This window comes from Pteropus medius, unplaced genomic scaffold, assembly GCF_902729225.1.
Source record: "Pteropus medius unplaced genomic scaffold, Ma_sr-lr_union100, whole genome shotgun sequence".
Taxonomy (NCBI): Eukaryota; Metazoa; Chordata; class Mammalia; order Chiroptera; family Pteropodidae; genus Pteropus; species Pteropus medius.
The window spans coordinates 685,156-709,014 of NW_024347852.1; the positions used below are offsets into that span (position 1 = coordinate 685,156).

Consider the following 23,859-nt stretch of genomic DNA (forward strand, 5'->3'; position numbering starts at 1 on the left):
AGCAGCTGGGGGGGAGGCGGAGGCAGCACCAGAGGGAGGTCGGGGCCCCCTGCCTCCAGGAGAAGGCCATGGGGGGTGGGCTGGGCGGGCTGGGCCGTGGGAGGTGGGGGTGGGGGGCTCTTTTGGAGAAAGGCCCCCAGCTCCTTGGCACCTGCCCCATAGTGGACAACTGAGGTGGCCAGCCCCTCGGGGGTCTCGCCGCCCCGCTCTGGCCCTTTCTTCTTCTCCTTCAGCCTCCCCAGGCCTAGCTCCAGAGCCGCTGTGGCACCCTCGTCCAGGCTGGCGCTGGTACGGATGACACTCTGCAGATGGTACCTCTGGGGGTCTTCTTTAGCCAGCTCGTAGGGTGTGCCTGGAGGACCCCCGGCACCACCGCTACCCCCAAGTCCCTTGGAGGCATCTGCCGCCCCATCTTCGCCCACCAAGCCGTCCGCCCCTGAGGTCCGCGGGGGGCTGGGTGCCTGGAGGAGGTGCTGGATGAGGAACTCCTCGTCCTCCGTGCGCTCAGCAGGAGGCCCCCCAGGGCCCGCTAGCAGCTCTGAGCCGTCCCCCTTGCCCTTGTAGCCACCTGCTCCGGCCGCATAGCTGCCGGCTCCCGGGGGTGCGAGGAATGGGGCCGAGGCCAGGACAGAGCTCAGGTATTTGCCAGGGGCTCCCGGGGAGCCGACTCCGGGCTGGCGGCCGGGGGCAGGTGGCGACTGCAGTGGGCGGATGATGTGAGAAGGGCTGGCCTCTCCACCTCCCCCCAGGGAGCTGGGCCCCCAGCCACCTCCGTGGCCTGAAAGTGCTGGGGAATGACCAGTACTGTAGCTGAGCGAGGGGCTGGCTGTGGGCAGCCCCTGGGAATGGGCAGCTGGCCCTGGGTAGGGCTCACCCTGCACCCCATACAGCTGCCCCTGCAGCTGGTCAGGGGAGTAGCTCTGACATGTGGCGAGGCCAGGAGGCGCAGGGCCGCTGGGAGGCTGTGGGGGCCCCCCAGAGTAGCTGGGGCCTTTGCTCAAGTCCTGTGCTTGTCCGCCTCCAAACCCTTGCCCATAGGCCTGGGGTCCCAGGAGACCCTGGGGCTGACCAGGGGAATAGGCCTGGCCTCCGGCCCCGCCAGCCCCAGACGCCTTCCCAGTGCCATAGGCCGTTGCTGGCCCACCCAGGCTCTGGCATTTGGGTGTGGCGGTCGAACGCGGCGGTGGGGGCCTGTTGGCACCGCCCGCAGCTGCTCCATATCCGCCTTTGCCCGTCTTATAACCAGGTGACTGAATGATGGGGCGGTAACCTCCGCCACCACCCCCTGCTCCCCCTCCTCCAGCCGCCTCAGGGCCTGCAGCCCGGCCCGACGCCCCAGCCGTGGCTCCACTGGGCCCAGCTTTGCTAGGCTCACCAGAGCCTGGGGAAGGCTCCCCACCGCCCAGGGGGCTGCAGGCCAGGTTGGCCCGGTGGCCCATGGAGGGATAGCTGCCTCCACAGCTCAGGTAGTGCTGGAGGGCATGGGCTGGGGGTGGGGGCGGCGGGGGCTGGGCACTGGCTGGCCGCTGGTAGTGCTTGATGACGGTGTCCTGGCGGGGTAGGGCCCGCTCGGGCGGCGGTGGGCCCGGGGCAGCACCCGAGAAGTTGTAGAGCTGTGGGGAGGATTGCTCGGCGGCGGCGGCGGCGGCGGAAGAGGAAGCCAGTAGGTTGAACTGAGTCGGGAGGTGGCGGGGAGGTGGAGGTGGGTCTGGGGGGCCAGGGCGGTAAGGAGGGGTCTGGGCCGGGCCAAGACCAGCGGGCCCCAGGACACCGCCCCCCGCCAGGCGCTCAAAGCCTAGCGAGGAGGGTACCGTGGGTGCCTGCGAGGGCTTCAGGTGCAGCACATCGTGAGGGGACAGGAGCCCATTAGCTGGGGGACTGAACGGGGGGTCCTGGAGACTGAGGGACGAGGGCACTGGGAAGGGGCGGCTGCCGAAGGAAGCCGGGTGCTGGTAGGCCGACAGGGCAGAGGAGGACGGAAAGGTGCTGGAACCCGGCAGGGCGCCTGAGATGAAGAGCTCCGTGGGGCCTGGCGTGTGCATGGCTGGGGACAATGGAGGAGACCGGAGGTCAGGGCACACCACAGCCAGCCCCATCCCGGCCCTCCTGAGCTGGCAACGGACTTACCTGTTTGCCAGGAAGGACTGCGGAACTGAGAGAGGAGAGAGGAAGCAGAGGGGCCAGGCTGGGGGCCCCGGGACTCCAGGGCCGAGATGAGGTTCATGACGGAGGCGTCGGGCCCTGCTGAGCCTGCGTGGTGGAGGCCAGTGTCGAAGAGTCCAGAGAGGCCTGGCCAGGAATGGAGGGGGGGTAGAGTCAGCTAGGTACGGGATAGGGCAGGGTGGAAAGGGAAAAGAAAAAGCCAAGGCAAGTTGGGTCAGGAAAAGGGGTTAGAGGGAAAGGGGCAGATTCAAAGAAAGTCTGCAGAGATAAGCTAGGAAGATGCCTGCATTGCAAGCAGGATGCCGTGCAATGCAGTCATGAAGGCAGAGAGCCCAGGAAAAGAAAGGTAGATAAAGGCTTTTTTTTTTTTTATATGCGCGAAAGGAAGTGGGAGCAGAAGGGCAGAGAGTCGTGGGGGGTGGAGAGACCAAAGGATTTGAATAATTCCAACAAGGGTAGGGATAATTCCAACCCGGGAGAACCAGAGGACAAGTCTAAAGGGGTTGAGTCAAAGTGAGAGGATCCCGGGGGGAAAAAAGGATGGGAAGGGAAAAAAGGAAAGGAGCCAACCAGGAGGTCAAAAATCAAATTGGACTACACAGTATCATTCCTGGTCCATCTAGGGAGGGAGGCTGGAGCAAAGGCAGGCAACCAATCAGAAGCGTCAGAGGCAGGGCCACAGGGGGAGAATAAGGTAGTAGGCAAATCTAAGGGAAGGGGGAGGTCCAAAGAGTCAGCCAATCAGGAAGAATGGGAATCAGGGGTAAAGAATTCAGAACCAAGGAGCCAAGTGAATGGGCAAGCCCAGAGGGAAGTGATTGGGGTGGGCTAGTGAGGCGGAAAAGCCTGGAAGAGAAGGTGGGATTTGGGCGCTGTGGAGATGGGGCCAATTGGAACGAAAGAGGCGGGGCCAGAGACAGGGGCGGACGAATCCGGCATAAAATTAAGCAGCCTCAGACCAACCAATCAGAGGAGGGGTTGCAAGGGGCGGGGCAGGATGCAGCGCACGGCCAATTAGGAAGGGTGTAACTTTCAGCAGCCAATCGGCTGCCTCGGAGGGAGGGCCAGCTCGGGCGGGGCGGGACGGGGGCCGTACCTGCCGGGTGGTGGTTGGTGGCATAGCTTTTGCAGTGGGTGGGGGGCCACGTAGGCCTGGCGGTGTAAGATGTCCGTCTCGGGGTGCGAGGTCCTGGAGCTGCCATAGACCAAGCTGGGGGGAAGGGGGATATGTTAGAGTATCCTCCGAAGCTGCCCTAGGAGAAGGGAACTCAGCAAATTTCCCGGGGAGTCGAGGGGAATCTTCCAGCTGATTGGGGGTTATCCTAAGGAAACTTGGGTCCTAAAGGAAAGACAAGGAAATCGAAGAGCCTAACTAAAAAGCCATAGAAATGGTCCCCACTCGAGCCAAGTAGCAGCAAAAAACCCTGAATTCCAGCAAACAGAGCCCAGAGAGTCTCACATTTACAAACACGGACACGCACAAGGATGAGACAAACTGAGAGGTTCTAGAGTTAGAAGTGCCTTGAGTGGAAAATGTGGACCTCCTGCCACACAGAGATCCCCCTTCCCGCTGGTGACTCAAGGCCCTGGGGCCAACCCCAGAACTGCGCATGGACACCCCCTCTTCTGCAGACACGTGGGCACACGTAGGGCCTGAACCTCATGGGTACTGCACAACCAGTCGGGAGCAGCGGGCAACAGATTTTTCCCCAAACGACAGGGATGTGGGATGGGCAAGGGATAGGAAAGTACCAAGGTACAAGTGCGAACACGAACACCGTCCATCCCCCGGGGGCTGAGGGTCAAATGCATGGGTCCAAGCAAAGCCAAGTATGTGTGCAAAGAGTATCCAACTCATCCGCGGGGAAGGAAAGATACGGAGCGAAGAGTCCCACATGGAAGTAACACACGTGTGGTCATGCCCGGCCATGCTGGGAAACCCAGGTGTGTGAGGAGAGGGAGGTGCAGGGGCAGGTGAGGAGTGAGGGAACTACACAATAAACAGTAGGAAAGGGGCAGATCCGCAGGCGAACCGGCTGCCTGGCTACGCACGCACAGGGTCCACGCTCTCTCTCTCTCTCTCTCACACACACACACACTACCACACACACACTGCACACTGATCTTCCCCATGTGGCCCCAATCCAAAGGCCCAGACTCAAGGGTCCAAACTGCTCCTCGTGTATCAACTAGGATTCTCTGCCTTTGGGGTGGGGGAGTTAAAGGGGGCGTGTCTCAGATGCCAGGACCCCCCCCTTACACACACACAACACCAGTTTAGGAAGGGGGCGGGGCCCCGTGCCCACTCTGCGCGCGGAATTTCGGGGGGGCCCCGAGTGGCGCGGCCTCGCGCAGTCCCGGAACAATGGGACCTGGGGGGGCGCCCCCCAGGTCTGCGTTCTAATTCTCCTTTCCTTCCCACCTTTGAAAGGGCAGAGCCTGGGGAGCGGAGGGGAGGGGTCAGCAAGCAGAGAATCCAAGGATGCGGGGAAATCCAGGCCTTGCTTCGCCAGTCCCTCCCACCTTCCCAAGGCCTTTCCGTCCTAAATTGTTTTGCACCCCCATTTTCCCGCTGCATCTCTCCCTTTGCAAGCCGGAGCTGGCTTTGGCGGAGTTTGCAATTTGCAAACTGGGGCGGCGGCGTTGTTGCAAAGCGAGGAAGGCCGCTCCCTTGCAAGCCGGAGGGGAGTTTGCGATGCACGCGTCGCCGGGCGGGCCCGGCCCGCCCGGCCCGGCCCGGCTTGGCCCCCACCCCTGGGCCCCTTCCTCCAGGCCACCCTCGGTTCCTTACCTAGCTTTCGCTGACCTCTCGTAACTCCATCCCGCCCCGGCGCCGAGCGGGTCCCCGAAGCCGGCGCTGGGGTAGTTCCTGTCCATGAATTGGCCGCGGTGGAAATTGGGGGGAGGGGGAGGGAGGGAGGGAGGGCGCGCGCGCGCTCTCCTCCGCCGCCGCTCCCCTCCGCTGCTGCTTTTTTCGCCTTCTCTCTCTCTCTCTCTCTCTCTCTTTTTCTTTGCTGCCGCCGATGGCCAGGAGAGAGCCCAGGCAGGAAGGAAGGGAGGACAGGGGCGGAGGGGCGGGCAAGGGAGGGGGTGCAGCCGCCGAGCCAAGGAGGGGGGAAGGGGGGTTCCCTCTTGAGGGAAAAGGGGGGGAGGAGGGACCCCGCTGTCTCCGCCTTTGCCCCGGCGCTTGCAAGAGAGAAGGGGGAAGCGCGCGCTCAGGAGGGGGCGTCCCGGGCGGCCCCGGGGTGGGTGCGGGCGCTGGGTGCTCGCTCTCTCGCCGCCGCCGCCGCCGCCTCCTCCTCCTCTGCGCTCACGGTGCAGCCATCTTTGCACAAGGCGGCTGGGGGAGGGGGGAGGGGAAGGGGGGGCGGGCGGCGGGGTGTCTGGCTGCGCTCCGCTTCCTCCCACAATCCCGTGCAAATGCGAAAAAAAAAAGAACGAGAGAGACAGACAGCGCAAGCAGGGCCTGGGGGTGTAGGGCGCAACATTTGTACAGAAAGCCAGCCAGCTTCACCACGCGCAGACGCGCCTGGGATCGCGGTTCAGTTTATTTGATTTTTGATTTTTATTTTTTTGCATTGTTTCACTTTCTTTGGTTTCTTTTCCAAAGGATTTTTATTTAGGGGAAGAGCCGAACTCCAGTCCCCCGGGTGCAATGCGAGCCTGCCCCCAGCAAGCACGCTTGCAAACATGCCACCCACCCTGTCCCTGGGTTGCGAAGCGCCCCTGTACGAGCACGGGGAGTGCACGAAGACATGCGTGTGCACGGGCGGGGCTCGGCGTGTGCGTGGCCCTGGAGGGAGATGGTCGTGTCAAACCTGTTCACACACGCAAGTCCGCACACCCGGCCCGCGCGCCTGGGTCCGAGTTTCCACGACACGCCTACCCCGGGGGCGGGGCTGGTGGGTACCCCAAGGTCAGCAGAGCATAGGGGCCCGCGAGGCGCCGGGACGCGGGAACACTTTCTCCAGGGACATGCGTGTATCCGTACGCGGCGGAAACACGTGTGCCAGGGGAGGCCTTGAGCCAGAGGACCCCCTACTCCCACCACCCCCCAAGCTCAGCTCCGCAGTTTGAGGCCTGGGGGCTTCCGGAATCCGGTGTGAATCTGGGGCACGGTTCGGGGACCCCGGCTCGGAAGCTGCTCTTCAGCGAGGCCTCCGGAGGCTGCATGGGGAGGGGCACAGTGGGGAGTCAAAGACCGGGCTGTTTTTCCTTTTTTCCCCCTCAACCGAGACCACCCCGACCCGCCCTGCGCATCTCAGCCAATCCCGGACCCTCTGAGCACAAGACCCACCCTCCTCTAAGGCTCCGCTCTCACAACGCTGGGCCACGCCCCTGGGCAATTGCACAAGGCCCCGCCCCCGCGCTCCAAACCTCGCCTCGAATAATAACCTCGAAATTCCAAGTCCCGCCCCTGAGCACACGCCCCTCCTCCAGCAGTGCCCTCCCCTCTGCTCCCCGCCCCCGGGAGAAGCCCAGCCCCGTACCTGGTGTAGGGGGGCGGCGGTGCGTCGTGCACCCCAGAGGCAGCCAGAGCCTGCTCGTAGGTAGGGAGGCCTGGGGGTGGGAGTAGAGGCAGGGGCGTCGGCGGGCCAGGCGCGCTCAGAGGACTCAGAGAGCTGATGAGCTCGGCCCTGGGGACACAAGGTGCACGGTTAGCAGGGGGAACCTACAGGATAGAGAGACTTGGGAGCTGGAGGGAAGATTTAGGAAGACAGAGACTCTGAGGGTGGTAGGGGAACAGAGACAGAAGGAAGATAGGCCCCGGAGAAAGAGGGTCACCTTCCATCTGACACCCAGAAAAGCACCTCAAAATGACAGGCAGATGCATAGGGACAGGCAGACCCAGAAATCAACAACTGCTGAGACAATTCACAGACACACATGTGCTCCAGATACAGGCAGAGTGATGGAGAAAAAGACGGCCCTGCAGAGAGGCAGGTCGACACTGGAAGACACGCAACACAGATGCCCACTTAAAATAAACTCTTCCTAAAAATCCCCAGACCCGCTATACTTCCAAGACTGACACTCAAGCACCCTTTTAGACCCTGCCGCTGAGAAAGACATACCTAGACAACTACAGGCACACACAAACGAGCTACACCCTGGACCACGGAAACTGACATACCACAGACACCCACAGATAGCCATAGACCACAGGCTGCAGCCTCACCAGATACAATATCCAGAGCAATAATCGCACAGAAACCTGGCAGCAAATACTGATCGAGCTCCTACTGTGTGCCAAGTACTGAGGATACAGTCAGACAGGCAGACAGATACCACAGCTAGACACATGATCTCCTTAGATCTTTCATCAGTGCCCACCTGTCCCCATTCCTCGGTGCACGTCCTTAGGTCAACCCTTCCTCCCCTGCACATCCTTCTCTCCAGCCCCCAGCCCCTAGCCCCGTCCTCCCTGAAGCCCCCTTACTCTTGAGGACAGGGCTGCTGGCCTCGGCGCCGTCGCCAGTGGAGATACCAAAAAGCTCCCAGGCCGGCCAGGACAATGAGCAGGATGCCAGATGTCAGCCCCACAGCCAGGCCTGCTACGTCCACTCGTCCACGCCCTGCAGTGGGGGAAGGTGGGGGGAGCCACTGCTTCAGGGGCTGCCGACCACCCCAACATCCAAATGCCTTTCTCCTGAGGTAGGAGTACTGGCCAAGAAGCAAGGCAGCGCTAGGGCCACTTCCTATCTGTGTGGCCTCGGGCAACTCACCTCATTTCTCTGAGCCTCCATTTCCTGTTCTGTAAAATGGGATGATAACCCCTCTCTGACAGGTGGCAAAAATTCACTGAGATAAAGTACATAAGGGGGCTGTGACAATTTCATCTGGTACTAGAAAATACAGACACGGTATCCCCATGATGACAGAGGCCCCTCCCTGGACACAGGGTGAGTCAAGGCCATCCTAAGCAATCCATCTGCTAAGACTGCAGGTGACACACTACAGTAGGGCAAAGAGAATTCACGTGGCCCCTTGTCCTAAGGTGCAAACCCTTTAGTAATCAAAAGCCTCTAGTCTGAGAAGAAGGGTCAAGGAGCACAGGGAGGGGTGTACAGGCAGGACCCCAGTTTTGTGAGGCCTTGCTAGGTGTTGCTGCTGGGGAGACCAACTTTAGTATTTGGGGCTTTCCTCAAACAGTAAACCCTAGGCTTTTAGCCCTTTTGGCAAAAAGCTGCACTGAGAAGCCAAACCCTCCAGATTCTGACATGTTTCAGGTGGATTCAAGAAGCCACCAGGCATCCTTAGGCTTGTAGCAACGCAGTTACCTCCCCTAGCAACCGGGCTCCAATGTGAGCACTCCAGCCCAGACCTAGGGCCTGTTGCTAAGGTACATCCACCCCTAGCAACCATGCCACAAGGGGGTGGGGCCTCTGATGCCTGGAGGGGGGTCCTCTCTGGGCAAGAGGCCTTGGGTCCCGAGCCTGGCTAGGTGTGGTTGCTAGGGAGAAGGCCCCCTTAGCAACCAGGCTGAGGCTGGGATGGGCTGTGGGGGAGGGGAAGCCAGCCAGGTAGTGAGTGATGTGGGGCTTCCTTGGTCCGGCCTGGGCAGGCCTTGTTGCTAACCAGCAGCCCTTCCCCCCCTTAGCAACAAGGCTGCAGCCATGATGGGGCCTCAGAACTCGGAGGAGGGGTTGGGGGTGGGTGGACTGGTCAGGTGAGGGCCCACAGGCTTGGAGAGGCCCTGTTGCTAGGGAACAGCCCCCCTAGCAACCAAGCTACAGAAGGGGCTTGGGCTCTGAACTCCAAAGAGGAGCTCAGGTGAGCCAGAGCCTCTCAGCCTGAGGACGGATGGACCCCCAGGCTGTAACTCCTCCCTCCACCCCGTACTTCCCCCTTCCTGGAAACATGGGACACCTTCGAATAAGGTGTGGTGGGTTCCTCAGGCAGGGGCTCCAGTCTCAAAGGAGGGAATAACCGCCTCCAGGAACTCGGGGAGCACAGAATTTGGAGTGGGGGGTGATGATTCGGTTCCCGTGGGAAAGGGCTACCTTAGCCGCACAGAACAACAGGGCTTGGCCCCTCTGCTCACCTCCTTTGCCATTGTAGATGTAGGTCTCCCAGAAATGTTTCTTGAAGGGGTAGGAATAGAGAAGGCGGAAAGACAGCTGTCAGTTGGGAGATCCTACATACCCAAACCAGCCCACCCTGATTTCTGAACCCCAATCAGTAGAGGGAGTTGAGAGCTAGAACAGCCCCCCCCTGACCTCCACCCTGGATCCTGGAGAAGACAGAGGGACTCCGGGGTCCCCAAGCTCTCACTGTCTGAGTATTGTCCTCGAAGTACTCCCGTGCCTCTTCCCAAGAACACTTCTCCTCGTAACACTCCCGTTCCAGGTTCCCTGGTGTGAACAGCTCCAGGTCCCAGTGGTTGGCTCGTGGAACCCGCCTATGGCTGCCCAGGAAGTTCCAGGCCTCTGGGGCGTCCAGGAAGACTTCTGGGCGTCAAAGATATGAGGGACAGAAAAATGAAGGACTAGGGACTTGGAGATACCTGAACCAAAGGGGACGGAGAGCTATGGGGTCCTGGGATAGGAGGGGACTAGAGGCAAGGGTTCCTGGGTCAGGGAAAGTTGGATGTCAGCTCCTGGACACCAGCTCTTCCCCTGAACACCCACCTTGGTCTTGCTCTCCACTGGGCGAGGTGTCCAGGCAGGTGGTCAACCCCAGGTATAGCAGCAGCAGAGAGGGGTGGCTCCTCATAGTTTGTGGACACCTGGAACCAGGTGTGATAGAGATGACAGGTGCCTCAGCCCCTAAAGAACAAGGCAAGGTCTCTCTGACTGGACTTCTGTGGCCCATGAATTATAACAAGAATAGCACACACTGGCAAAGCCTGTATTCTGGGCCAGGCACTGTTCAATGCAGTTTACCTATACCAACTCAGTTTAATTTTCACAGCAGTGCTTTTATTATCCTCATCGTATAGAAGAGGAAATTGAGGCACAGAGAGGTCAAAGAACTTGAACCTCCAAGATCACATGGTCTGCAAGATTCAGAGGCAGATTTGAGCAAAGGCAGAGTGCCTCCAGAGACTGGAGCAGGGAGCTTATTATTTCCCCCTCTGTGTCTGCAGCCCCTAGCACAGTTTTGGCACATAGTAGGTGCTCATAAACATGTCCATTGGTGATCGAGATTCCTTCCTTCCTGATAATTTCCATATGTCCCATCTCGCTCCATACCCATTACCACGTCCACCCACAGAGACCAAAGCTTACAGGAGAGGCAAGAGCAGGGGCCTCTATTCTTGGGTCCAAGGGGAGGAGGAGGCAAGGGCCCTGGACTCCTGGGTTTGGGGTTCCCCAAACTTCTGAGACCCAGAGGAGCAGGGGAGGCAGGACGCCAATGTCCCCAAGCCAGGCTCTGCCTCCAGGGACATTCACTTACCTGCTCAGATGTGTGAGCACTGCCCCCTCCTCCTTAAGCAGGGCCTCCGAGGCCAGCTGCGGCCAGGACAGCTGTGAAAGGGGGCAGGCGAGAGGGGAGGGGAGGGATGGGTTCCCCACTCCGCTCCCGCGCTCCCTATAATCGGCCCGATCCCGGTTCCTGGCAGAGGGGTGGGGTTTGCGACTACCTGTCCTGGGCGGGACTCAGGTAAGGGACAGAGTATTTAAAGGGACCTTATGATGAAGGGCCCGTCCAGAGCCCCATAGGGAGGCCAGGGTCTCCGACACCGTGGGGCACTTAGGAGATTGGATATGCGCCTCCTCCCGTTTCCCCAACGGGAGAACGCCCAGCTGAGCTAGGAAAACAAACGTCTAGGTCACCAGATGTCTAGCTATCTACAAACTGGCGGGAACTGTATGCCTTCGTCCCTGCGGGAAGGCAGATATGCCGCAGTAAATTTCTGTTTCCTGGGGTGATTTGGACGGCTTTGACTTTCGATTTCTCAATTGCTCTGTTTATCAAATGGGAACAGAGGGGCTGTCCCTTCTCAATTGTCCCTTAACTTAGAGCAAGAAAAGTGGATGATACACGTAGGGAAGTGGGCTTCCCAATCTCAGGAGGAAGTGACTAGTCCTTAAACTCGGGCTTGGAGAGACGCAAAGCTTGGGTACAAGTAGGAAATCGCCTGCCCTGGCAAATGCCTAGTAGGTACTAAGCGCGCCCCAGAGTCACGCAAGTTTCACTAACCGGAACCTTCGACCTGTCACTCACGTTTCCGGAGGGAGGAAGAGAAGAAGGGAGGACTCACCAAACCAAGCGAGGTACCTCCGCAAGTAGGGGCAACTCTCCTTCCGGTTTCTTCGACTGTGCGGAAGTGGGCGGAGCTACGAAGGAAAACAGCCTTCCTTTCCGGGGTAGGGACACAGTTGGAGAATCATCGAAGGGACGGAGAGACGCTTCTGAGGTGAGTTCCAGGCGGTGGCGGAATCGCCGGCCCGCGGGCTAGAGTCCTGGGGTCCTGAGGGAGACACGGGCAGGATTTCGATAATCCAGTCGTCTCTCAATGTCTCTCAAGTTTCTTAATTTAAAACAATCCCCCTTCCATCCCACTCTGTATTTTTTCTCGCTGTAATTTCAATTTTCATTGAAGAAACTGGGTCAGTTATTCTGTCGATCATCCCACCATCTGGATTTGTCTTTTTGTTTCTTTATAATCTCATTTCACTTATTCCTCCATGCCAGGGTTCCACAGGCCAAAAAACCAAATCCTTGTCCTTTAAAAAAAAAAAAAAATCAGCTGTCTCAGAATATACTTCACATAACATATAGTTCACCCATGTAAAGTGTACAGTTCAGTAGTTTTTAGTATATTCACAGAGTTTTGCAACTATCACCCTAGTCAGTTTTCATCTCTCCACAAAGAAATAAAGTACCCATCAGCCTGTCACTCCCCGCGTCCCCACCCTGCCGTCCCCGCCCCATCCAGCCCCAGACGACCACTAATCAAATCTACTTTCTAACTCTATGGATCTACCCAATCAGGACATTTCACATAAATGGAATCATTTTTCTGTCTGGCTTTTTTCCACGTAGCGTAACGTTTCAAGGTTCATCCACATGGTACAGTGGATCCGTGCTTCATTCTTTTTATGGGTAAATAATACTCCTTCGTATGAGATCTACCATACTCTGTTTATCTGTTTATCAGTCGATGGACATTTGGGTTGTTTACACTTTTGGGCTATCGTGAATAATGCTGCTGTGAACATTTGTGTACACGTTTTTGTGTGGATGGACATGTTTTCATTTCCATTGGAGTTGGCATTGCCGAATCAAATAGTAACTTTACATCTAACCTTTTGAGGAACTGCTAGATTTTCCCATCCTCAGTGTATGAGGGTTCCTCCACACGTGTTATTATCTGACTTTTTGGCGTTAGTCATTCTAAATGGGTACGAACTGGTATCTCGTGATTGTGTTTGCATTTTCTCAGTGATTAATGACGTGGAGCATTTTTTCATGTGCTTCATGGCCATTTATATATCTTCTTCGGAGAAATGTCTATTCCAATCCTTTGTCCATTTTTGAACTGGGTTATTTGTCATTTTGTCGTTGAATCAGAAGTTTTTTTATATATTCTAGATACGATGCTTTGATCAGATATATAATTTACAACCACCATCTAAGTTTGTACAGCCTGCAAGCTAAGAATGCTTGTAACATATGTAAATCATTGGAAAAAATCAAAAGAATAATATTTTGTGACCCAGGACAATGTTATGTGACTCAGATGTCAGTGTCCAGAAATAAAGTTTTATTGGAACACAGCTCTGCCCATTCGTTTACATAATGTCCATGGCTGCTTTTGCCATGCAAGAGCAGGGTCGAGTAGTTGTGACAGGGGCCACATGGCCTGCAAAGTGGAAAATCTTTCCTATCTGGCCCTTTTTGGTCCATCCCTGCTATATTCTCTGACTTTCGAGTTAGGAAATTAAATCTAAAGGCTTGATTAAATTTAGATTTGGCCATTTCAGCGCTGGTAGCTTCCCGTTGCATAACACCTGTATGTCCCACTTTTAGTGATGATGAGACCGATGAGGGGCTTCAGATGGTGTTTATGGACTTAATATTTGTCCCCTCCCCCCAAATGCATATGTCGAAGCCCAGCCCCCAACAAGACTATTTGGAGATTCGGCCTTTATGGATGTAATTAAGGTTATACGAGGTCCTAAGGGTGGGGTCCTAACCCATCGGGTTGGTGTCCTTGTAAGAGGAGATGCCAGAGAGTGCTCTCTCCTCCCAGTGGGAACACGAGAAGGTGGCCGGCCATCTGCAAGCCAGGGAGAGCATCCTCTCCAGAACCCAACCATGCTGCCACCCCGATTTTGGACTTCCAGCTTCCAGAACTGGGAGGAAATAAACATCCGTTGTTTAAGCCACCCGGGCTGTGGTGTTCGTCTGGGCAGCCCAGGCAGACTAACAGACAGGAACAGCACAAACCCGCCATTGTAAACTACTTTCTTTCCGCCAGCCAGTTTAGCACTGAGAATTCCTAGTTCCCATCAGCCTTTCTCTGAATGGCATCAGTCGACAGTCGTCCTTCCTATGTTTTTCATCCGAGCAGTTGGGTTTTTGTCACGAGCTGTGTCCAAGAAGCAGTAGAAGGGAGTGACTTAAAGTTCCATTTTTAAAGCTAACTGGGGCCGGTCTGTCCCTCTGGCCTCTGTTTTGTCACCTGTAAGCTGGGGAGAACCTACCTCTGGAGGTTGTCACGAGGACTGGGTGCATTCAGACCTGTGAAGTGCTCAGGGCCCGGCGCATAAATGTTTGAAGGTTATGATGATCATTTCTATCATTTTAGTGCTTTTGAGATTAATGTGTTGATTGTTGGGGCGATCAGTTCATTGATTACATAGTTCTCTTGGCATTGGAAGTCGTTAACTGATGTCATCGCGACTTCTCTGAGCCCCCTACCACCCAGGCATCAGGCAATGCTGCCACCTGGACAGGGGTCTGAGCCAGGCCCCCTCTAGCGGTTCCTAGTCTGGAGGGGGAGCTAGTGAGGGGTAGCGGCTGTGCCGGGAGTAACTCGGGCATTATCAGGGCTCAGAGAACACCTAACTCAGCCTGTAGAGCTGCCCAGAGAGGCGACTCCTCCGTGAAGCCTGGGAGGAGGCAGGGGACAGGGTTTCTGGGAGGAAGGACCAGGCACACATTAGCTGTCCTGTTCCACGCCGAGTCCAGCACAGTGCCTGAGGCCGCCTGCAGCCAGGCCACAGACTCGGGGACCAGGCTGCATGACCTTGGGCACCTGCCGGTGCCTCTGTCCTCGTTTGTGGCAACAGTTTGGGTTGTGGTGTAATTCGACGGAGTCACTCTGGAACGACAGGGGTGCATGAATGTGCGTTTAGTTGCACCCGTGCGTTTTATGAAACCTCAACATAGGACAAGTGTCCTCAGTGGAAAATTTAGTGTCTGAATTGAGATGTGTCGAAAGAGTAAAATATACCCTGGATTTTGAAGACTTTGTGCAAAAATAGGAATTCTCAGATTGTGACCTGCCTGGAAGGACTGACAGTTGTCACATGGTTGAGATGGCAGCTCCAGAGCCCAGCTGCTGGAGTTCGAATCCTGGCTCTGCCACTTCCCAGCTGGGAGGCTGATGCTAAGCTTTTTTACCCCTCCCGTAAAATGGGAATGATGACAAAATAGTCCATGTAGCTTTGATGTGTCCTCTCCGAAATCCTAGTGGCAGCAGATGGCCCTAGTTCTGTTTTGTACCTTGAGACTGGCCTTGCGTGGTGGCCGAAAGCTCAGCTTCCAGGGTCTGAGGTCGCGGCCCCACCACCTGCCTTTGATTGACCCCTGGCAGGCGGTTCTCAGACTTTTCGGTCTCTGGACCTAGAAGCCACCAAAGACTCTGAGTTCTATCAAGATTTGCCCTCTCAGAAATTAAAACACATTAAAAATGTTCTATTGAGAGACAATTCACATAACACAAAAGTCACCCACTTAGAGTGTACAGTTCCGTGGTTTTTAGCGTGTTCACTATTTTGTGCCACCGTCACCACTTTCCGATTCCAGAACACTTTCATCACCCCAAAAAGAAACTCCGTGCTCCTCAGCGGTCACTGCCCAGCCCCCAGCCCCCAGCCGGTGCCGACCACCGTCTGCTTCCTGTCCCTGTCCTTGTGGATTTTCCCTTTCAGGACATCTCATTTAAATGGAAGCAGGAAGACACGGCTCCTGTGCCTGGTTTTTCTCATTTATTGTAACATAACTTTCAAAACCTGAGGACGAACAAGCACGCCTTCCGTTACCCTCAGAGCGGTGACACCCTTACACGTCACAGCCTCCGAAAACGCCACCGTACAGTCTCCACAGAGGAAGAGGAACAAAGGGGAATTGACTGTCGTGTTATGGAAATAGTCTTATGGGCCCCCTGAAAGTATCCTCGGGACCCCAGGGGTCCCTGGACCTTAGTGAGAACCACCGCCCCGGGCAAATGGCTTCCCGTCTAAGCCTCAGTTTGTCCATCTGCAAAGTGGACGTGGTGATGGGACAGACTTCGGAGGGTGGCCGAGGTTGGACGCTGACGAGACAGGGGCGTGGAGAGTTGCCAGTGGTCAGGGATCAAGCAGTGTCGCTGGTGATTATTCTCATATAATATGAAAATCATGTAGCAAGGTAAAAAAAAAATGATAATACTCCCTTTCTAGCCGTTCTTCTCTCTCTCTGAGGGAAAACGTCCCAGTTCATGGAGGCAAAGACGTAGAAATACCCTGTTCTTGGCCCCGGGACAAGCAGCCCAGTGCCAAATAGCACAGAGGGTCAAGGCAGTTGACAACTAAGAATAGAGTGGGGAATTTGGCTGTGAGGAGGTCAGCCCGACCTTCATCAGTGGCAGTTGGGGTCTGGGTGGAAGCCAGGGGACCGGGGCGGAGGAGTGGGTGGCAGGTGAGCGAGGGGAGGCAGCAGGTGCTGGACACTTGCTCAAAAGCTTGGGGGTGAGGGGGGAGTCGGAGGAGGGGGCAGTGGGTCGGGTCGGGGTGTTTCACCAAGATGAGCTTCTGCGAGCAGCAGCACAGCGGCCACTTTTGGGGTAACAAGTGCCCTCCGTATCTCAACTAGGACATGACGAGGGCACGTACATTTGTCAGAAACGCATCTCGCTGCCTCCTCAGCGTGTGCGTCTGTTCTGTGTCACTAAGCCTGAAAAAACTCGGCTCTGGGACGAAGACACCAGTAGGGGGCGAGCGAGATCCGTAGCTCACGGAGACGTTTGTGTTTCAAGTCGTCAAAGTGAAGGGCAACAACCAGAAGGGGGAAATGAATACAAAGTTACCTTTCACTCTTTGGGAGCTCTCGGTTGTGTCCCCTACCCCCCCATGCCACACCTCCGCCTTCTGGATCCTCCTTGTCCCCCAGGGACCAGGAGAGAATATTTCTTGAACACCCCTGGTGTGTCACGCTATGAACATGACTTCATTGAGTCTTCACAGCAATCCAATCCCTTGGTTATCACCACTTTTACCCCAGGAAACTGGGACTCAGGAAGAGGCTGTCGCCAGTCCAGGGCCACACAGAGAGTAGGAGGTCAGCCTTAGACTCGGCCCAGGCAGGAGGTCCCATTGCTTAAGTCTCCACACCTAGATCCACCTAACCCCCTCCTTCTCGTTTCATTTATTTAGTCCTGTTTGTCCCTTGCGAGTCCCCTCCTCTACCTGGGCAACCATTCTGATATGTGTGAACCGTATCGTTTCGTGCATGTGTAGATTGTTAGCGATCTTGTTTTATTTCTTCCTCTTTTCACCCACATCGTGTTTTTAAGATCCATCCATGATGCTTTCTACACACCTAGTCGTTCGCGTCCCATGGCCGCGTAGTCTCCATGATGGGCAATCACTGTCCGTTGTCCTGGGGAGGGACATTCATTTGGCTTCGGCGTGCCTGCGGTGTAGATAACGCTGCTGTGAACATCTTCGTACGTGCTCCTTTGTACCTGAGACTGTCTTTGGGGCACTAACACCCAGGTGTGGAAGTGCCTACACTCACCTTGCTAAAGTACCTCCAGCCTGTGTTCCAGGACAGCTGACCCTGTCCACTCAACCCCAGCTTCACCCGACAGTTAGCAAGACTGACCCCACATCCCCAGCAAGCCTTGGTCTCACCCGGCTTTCAGAGTTTCCCCGGCCAGCCTGATGATACGTGTAACGTGATAGCTCAGTGTGGTTTCCATGTGGGTAGAGTTCGAACATCTCTCCAGCCCCTTGCTGGTCTTTGAGCTTCTTCTGTCAATTGCCTCTTCATGTCCTTTGCTTGTTTTCCTATTGGGGTAGCTGAGTTTTTCTTGTTGATTTGCCAGAGCGCCATGTGTTGTCAGTTCTGCTCTGGATGTTTGTTTTGAAAACTCAGAATTTATTCTAGTGCGATGGAGACATTAGGGGTCGATTTGAGCGTAAAGCCTTTGGTTACATGTGAATTCATCCACAAGAAAGACTAAGCGAACCCAGAAATCCATGCTCAGTTGGAATGAGCACGCAGGCATACTGAGCACAGAGCACATGCACCTTGAACGTCAGCCGGGCACCTCAGTTCCCCGTGGTGCTAGAACTTTCCATCAGATTTCGGATAACTCTCCTTCCACCACCTCACTGTAATTCATAAGGCACAGCCCGGCCGACACCCACAAGCAAACTGCAGGTCTTTTTCAAAACAGTGACTTTTCTCTTTTTGGAATGCGTAAGGATTCCTTAAGCATTTAACGTGTAACACTGTCCTTCCCCACCCCCCACCCCCAGCTTTCCCATCTGGGGCGCAGATCAGCTCTGAGGGCGTCCCTGTGCGGGCTCCCTCCGGCCACCACTGCAACTGTCCCTCCCTTTCCCTAGGATGACGCGGCACGGGAAGAACTGCACGGCGGGGGCTGTCTACACCTACCACGAGAAGAAGAAGGACACAGGTACTGGGTTGGGAGGGGGACGTGTGTCTCAAAGATGCCGTTTCGGTTCGTACCTCTGGTTGTGCTTTCTGTGAGTGTCTCTCCCCCAGTTGATGGTCATGAACACATATGTGACAGTCCACGTGAGTGGCAAGCCCCCCACCACCTACTGTGCAGGCTGACCTTGGTCTCCGGCCCCTCCAGAGGTCAAGCTGATACATGTGGCCAAAGCCCCCGGGTGAACAAACACACGCTTATCAGGCAGGACACTCCAAGGGTCTAGGGGGTCCCTCCCAGCCCACCAAGGAACGGTCCTTTGTTGTCACTGTTGTCATGGCCGTATTTCAGAGGAGGAAACTGAGGCCCAGAGAGGTTCAGGTGCTTGAACTTGGTCACAGAGCCAGAAGAGCTTAGGGGAGCCTGTCGCCTCCCCTCTGGGGACTAACACCTTCCTGTGGGTGACACACAGCCCAAGCTCTTAGCCGCCTGTTTCTCTCTGAGTCCCCTTCCCTCTGAGTTCTCCCCGTGCCTCTCTCTTGGGGTTTAGAGAGGCCTGTGTCCCATCCCTCCATCCTTCTACCTGTCTGTTCCCAGCGGCTTCAGGCTACGGGACCCAGAACATTCGACTGAGCCGGGATGCTGTCAAGGACTTCGACTGCTGCTGCCTCTCTCTGCAGCCCTGCCACGACCCCGTCGTCACGTGAGCTGGGGACACGGGTGATGAGGACAAGGGAACTTCAAAGAGGGGGCGACAGGGGTGCACAGCCAGGGTGCTGAGGGCAAGCATTAACCTCTCAGAGCCTCAGCGTCCTCTTCCGAGACGTGACCACGATCCCGGTATGGTTTGTGGGGAGTGGGAAAGAACAGCTGGAATAGAGGGGACAGCTCCTAGGACATAGCCTGGCCTGTAGTGACCACTCCCGTGAGGAATACTGTCACCCGCCCCAGACCGTAAGGTACTCAGTCCAGTGACTAAATGCGTCCTCGATACAAGTCTGTTCTATAGAGAGTGCACTATGGTTCAGGGTCCCTGCGGTCACCGTCAGGTCTGCGACTCACTGGAACTCACAGACATCAGCAGAGCTGTTAACTCACAGTGCAAGGTTATTACAGCGAAAGGACGTGAATGGAAATCAACAGCGGGAAGAGACACATGGCACAAGGCCCAGGCGAGGCCAGGCGCGAGCTCCGGTGGTCTGTCCCAGCGGAGTCACACGATCAGCCCTGTATCCTCCCAGCCGTGATGTGCAACAGCTCGCGGGCACAGCATGCCCACCAGGGAACTCACCCGAGCCTCAGTGTCCAGGGTTTTTATTAGGGGTCAGTCACGTAGACATGGCTGACCACCGTGTGGCTGACCTTGGTCTCCAGCCCCTCCAGAGGTCAAGCTGATACATACGGCCAAAGCCCCCGAGTGAACAGACACGCTTATCAGGCAGGACACTCCAAGGGTCTAGAAGGTCCCTCCCAGCCCACCACAGGCCAGTCCTTTGTTTGGACCGTGAGGGGTTCGGACAGCCCAGGCTTGTCACCCGTCACCGCACCAGATTCTCCCTGCACGCCAGAGCGTTTGACGAAGCCAGGAGAATTCTAGCAGTCCTGCCACCGCAGAGCTAGCCTGACAGCTGAGCGAGCTGCTGCCCGTGATGTGGTGGGTGGGTGCCTGGGGCGGGGGGCTGACACTCAGCATGGGATCATGAAGGCCTGGCTGTGTGCCCTGGGCCAGGCCCACGCGTTCCCATCCCATCCTCTCTCTGCAGCCCAGACGGCTACCTGTATGAGCGCGAGGCCATCCTGGAGTACATTCTGCACCAGAAGAAAGAGATCGCTCGGCAGATGAAGGTGATGGATGAGAGAAGGGGGCACAGGACGTGTCATGGTTTTGATGCTGAGCTCACGAGCAGAGCCCCCCGGGCCTCTTCCTGGCTCACTTCTTCCCCGCTGCCTCTAGGCCTACGAGAAGCAGCGGGGCGCCCGGAAGGAGGAGCAGAAAGAGCTGCAGCGGGCCGCGGCCAAGGACCAGGTGCGGGGCTTCCTGGAGAAGGAGGCAGCCATCGTCAGCCGGCCCCTCAACCCCTTCACGCCCAAGACCAGCTCAGGGAATGGCCCAGGTGAGAGGGAGCAGGCCTGCGGGTGGGTGGGGGTCCTTCCTCAGGTGTGGCATCTGAACCCCTGACCCCTATAGATGATACCCAACCCGGCCCCAGTGCGGGCGCCACAGGCAAGGACAAGGACAAAGCATTGCCCAGCTTCTGGATCCCGTCGCTGACCCCCGAAGCCAAGGCCACCAAGCTGGAGAAGCCGGTGAGTCTCCTCCTCAGCAAACGCCCGTGCGTCTACTTTCCCCGAGAGGGCTGGGGGTCTCGCAGTGTCCCTGGGGGTGCCCTTCCCAGCCTCATCCTCTGCACCCGGCCCAAACCCACCTGCTGACCGTGCCCCCTCCTGCTCGCACAGTCGCGCACCGTGACCTGCCCCATGTCGGGGAAGCCTCTGCGCATGTCGGACCTGACGCCCGTGCGCTTCACGCCGCTCGACAGCTCGGTGGACCGCGTGGGGCTCATCACACGCAGTGAGCGCTACGTGTGCGCCGTGACGCGCGACAGCCTGAGCAACGCCACGCCGTGCGCCGTGCTGCGGCCCTCGTGAGTCACTGGGGTGGGCGGGGCCAGGCTTGGGGACGCGGCTCTCCCTCTTGGAGCGGGGCCTCCGATGGACGTCACCACCCTTCCCCTCATCGCAGTGGGGCCGTGGTCACCCTTGAGTGCGTGGAGAAGCTGATTCGGAAAGACATGGTGGACCCTGTGAACGGGGAGAAGCTCACGGACCGCGACATCATCGTGCTGCAGCGGGTGAGCAGGGCCCTTTCCGCGGTGGCCTCTTCCCGGTCCCCTCTCCGAGGCCCCGCCCCCACCTCCCCCAGATCCCTCCCCACTCCCCCAGACCCTCCCCTGAGGCTCCGCCCCTCCCAGAAGTCCTTTCTAGGCCCCGCCCCTCACCTTCCCATACACCCACTCTGCCCCGACTCTCCAGACCTCCACCCCGCCCCTTTATCCCGCACCCCACCTTCCTAGCGGGGGTCCGCTTCACCTTGCTGGCTTCTGACGCGCCCACCGCCACCTGCACCCCGCAGTCCGCCTTCACCTGTGCCTCCCCTCTCCCCCAGGGCGGCACGGGCTTCGCGGGCTCCGGAGTGAAGCTGCAGGCAGAGAAGTCACGGCCGGTGATGCAGGCCTGAGTGCGCCGGGGACCAAATAAAAGGGCTTGGAGGCCACTGGCCGTGGGGCGCCTTCATTCGCCGCTGGAGCCCCGGGGACGCGGCGGCGGGCGCGCCGGGGTGACTCGGGTCTGAAAGCGCAGGCTAAGAGGATCTCGTGTGCTCTCACGTTAGAGTAAAATCGGAATGGAACGCAAACGTCCCGCGTTACAATTAGTTAAGAGTGGCCGGAGGTCGAAGTCCTAGCCGCCACCATCTGAGGGCGCCACTTTAATAGGCTCAGTAGTCCCCCTCGCACACTTCTGAGTTATGCCGAGTGAAGCATGTCCGTGAACACCTGTCCCGGAGTCAAGTGTGATAGTAACACACCCAAAGGAAGTCAAGTGCTGTGCAGAGCGGCAGGCGGCCGGGAACTTCCCCTCCCCCAGACTTGACTGCCCGAGGGTGAGGAGGAGGAAGGAACCGCCAGGGCGAAGGCCCACGGGCAGCAAAGTGGTCGGTGGGTCCCAGGAGCAGAGGAGAGGGGCGGAGAGCGCGGGAGAGGAGACCGGGGCCGCCCTTAAGCTTCGCGTCGAATAACCACTGAGTCACAAGCATCCCCGGGCAGTGTGGGAAACGAGGGCACACAGTCACGCGAAGACGTAAGAAACAGACAACGTTCCTGCCTCCCTGAGGCTCCTAGCTCCTGCCTTTCCAGGTCTTTCTCCAGGTGCGCACACGTTTTTTTCAACCACAGTGAGATCTCAGCGCACATCCAGTCTGTCTTTTCATTTTGGTAAAAGGTCTTCTCATCTGAGCACCAGGAAGTGTCCTTGACCGCTGTTTGGTCAAGTGCCTGTTGTGCAGACCGGTTGATGCATCTGGCTATAGGGAAAGGTTTCAGTAGGAAGGCCGGTGGTGTCCTCCTTGCATGTTGGGGCAGCCCCAAAAACCAGCATTTGCTCTCCCAGACACTTTTAGAACCTTCTCTTGGTCCCTAAGAGCCTGACTCACACCTCACTCTTGAGCCCCCAGTCCCTCGAGGCTCAAGGGACTGACATTCAAGGGGCCCTTACCCTCTGGACCGGTCACTGTACAATCCCCTTAAATCCTTGCCACAGTCCTGGGATGCTTACAGCCATTTCTCACAACAGTCCACTGTGAGGCGGAGAAGGCACAACCTGCCCAAACGCCCACCGCTCTAGGCTGTAGCAGAAGCCGAGTTTACCCAGGGGTCAGCTACCTCCAGAGACACCCACTCCCGCCAAGGTCCTACCCTTTCTCCCATCCTTTGTACCCTTTCTCCCCTGGGTATTCCCACACTGTTACCCCACAGACCTCCACTTTATATACCCAGAGTACTTCAAACCATCCCTCCCCTACACACCCCCAGGCTTCATCCTCTTTCCCGAGCACCCCCAACCACCCCTGGATCCTTCTAGTTTTTCTCTCCCCTGTTTGTATGGTACAGACCACCTCCCCAAAAACAGAAAAAAAAAAAAACTTCAAAGATTTCCAGTCTTGCACCTTAATTTCCATCAGGACCCGAAATCCCATTCTTCTATTCACAGATGAAGCCCCTGGTGGGAAGGTGGGGTGCGTGTCAATGTCCTCATTTTAAGAAATAGGTTTCCTTTAAGGTTTCAAAGGTAGAAGAGGAAGCAGGAGCCCTACTCCGGAGGAAGCGGAACAGGAAGTGAAAACGAATCTTGTCTTTTCCCAGCAGAGACTTCCTAGACACTGGTCTGGAGTTTAGAGCAAGAAATGGTTGAGCTGGTGGCTCCACCGCCCACAGGCAGCACTTTAAAGACAATCTCCATTACCTGTTAAGGTTTTTCGGTGGGGGAGGTATTCGGGAAAAGGGGAAACCATGTGGACAGAGAACAAATCTTTGGTGGGGCAGGGGAGGGATGGACTGGGGGGGTTGAGGGGGATGGATAGTCTGTATCTTGATTGTGGTGGTGGTTACATGACAGACGTCTTAGCACTTTCTGTGCAGCGTCATTTATAAGAGAAAATTCTACAAACAACCTAAATGTCATTCAGCAGAGAACTGGTGAAATTATCCAGGGAGTTGTCCTCAGCTGTTAAAAAAAAAAATGGGCAAAAGAAATGAAGACATTCCTTGTGGCCCGAATTAAAATAGTCTTTTAAAAAAATGAATTCTTAATTACTTCAATGAAAAAATTAATTAAAAATATTTTTCATCGAAGGATTCTGATTTTTAAAAAGTTAAGAGAAACAAGGTAAAAATATTGTTATTCACCATAGGAATATGCTTAAATCTGTGTAAATTCTGGAAAGAAACACGGCTGCCTGTGAGGAGGAGAACTTAGTGAAAGAAAGACTTTGTTTTTAGTATATAGCATCTCATATATTTAGAATTTTGTACTCTGAGTATATTAACCCTAATTTAAAAAATAACCAATATATGCAAAAGGTTAAACAAAAACTTCTGGGGAGAAGCCCTGTAGGTGATAAGGTGCCTGGCAGCTTTCCATCATAAGTCGTTCTGTACAAGTAATTTGTTACTATGTGTGAAGATTATTGTTTATTTTTGGCCCTGCTTCATTAAACCAGCTCTCCTCCAGCCACTAGGTGGCAGTATGTTATAACCAAAAACTTGGAGTCACACACTGATTCAAATTCCAGTGCTCCCACA

At 56.3% G+C, this 23,859-nt stretch overlaps 3 protein-coding genes across 7 annotated transcripts in view; 1 reads left to right on the plus strand and 2 right to left on the minus strand.

The window, feature by feature from the left end:
* PRR12 (proline rich 12) overlaps nucleotides 1-5,090 on the minus strand; it is a 24,427-nt gene extending 19,337 nt beyond the window's left edge. Inside the window, 5 exon segments of the mRNA XM_039878638.1 lie at nucleotides 1-2,044; nucleotides 2,128-2,289; nucleotides 3,260-3,287; nucleotides 3,289-3,373; nucleotides 4,955-5,090. The exon segment at nucleotides 1-2,044 is cut by the window's left edge and continues 10 nt beyond it. Of these exon segments, the coding sequence (XP_039734572.1) occupies nucleotides 1-2,044; nucleotides 2,128-2,289; nucleotides 3,260-3,287; nucleotides 3,289-3,373; nucleotides 4,955-5,040 (2,405 nt within the window). The 5' untranslated portion in view covers nucleotides 5,041-5,090.
* A 603-nt stretch (nucleotides 5,091-5,693) lies between these two features.
* Nucleotides 5,694-11,424, minus strand: PRRG2 (proline rich and Gla domain 2). 5 transcript variants are annotated; one of them, XM_039878651.1, is made up of 8 exons: nucleotides 11,372-11,424; nucleotides 10,564-10,634; nucleotides 9,795-9,932; nucleotides 9,439-9,614; nucleotides 9,209-9,248; nucleotides 7,604-7,739; nucleotides 6,654-6,800; nucleotides 5,694-6,330 (listed from the first exon to the last, which is right to left on the minus strand). In XM_039878651.1, exons 3-8 carry the CDS (start codon nucleotides 9,877-9,879, stop codon nucleotides 6,312-6,314), a joined length of 603 nt encoding a protein of 200 aa, XP_039734585.1. In that variant the 5' UTR covers nucleotides 9,880-9,932; nucleotides 10,564-10,634; nucleotides 11,372-11,424; the 3' UTR covers nucleotides 5,694-6,311. The 5 variants fall into 5 exon arrangements, with proteins under 5 accessions (XP_039734585.1, XP_039734586.1, XP_039734587.1 ...); XM_039878652.1 differs by lacking the exon at nucleotides 11,372-11,424 and adding an exon at nucleotides 11,311-11,328; XM_039878653.1 differs by lacking the exon at nucleotides 10,564-10,634 and having other exon boundaries at nucleotides 11,372-11,390.
* NOSIP (nitric oxide synthase interacting protein) lies at nucleotides 11,351-21,275 on the plus strand. Its single transcript, XM_039878649.1, has 9 exons — nucleotides 11,351-11,527; nucleotides 17,955-18,025; nucleotides 18,599-18,704; nucleotides 19,765-19,846; nucleotides 19,956-20,115; nucleotides 20,190-20,308; nucleotides 20,459-20,646; nucleotides 20,745-20,853; nucleotides 21,168-21,275. The coding sequence occupies exons 2-9, from the start codon at nucleotides 17,956-17,958 to the stop codon at nucleotides 21,237-21,239; spliced, it is 906 nt and encodes a 301-aa protein (XP_039734583.1). The 5' UTR covers nucleotides 11,351-11,527; nucleotide 17,955; the 3' UTR covers nucleotides 21,240-21,275.
* The last annotated feature ends 2,584 nt before the right edge of the window (nucleotides 21,276-23,859 follow it).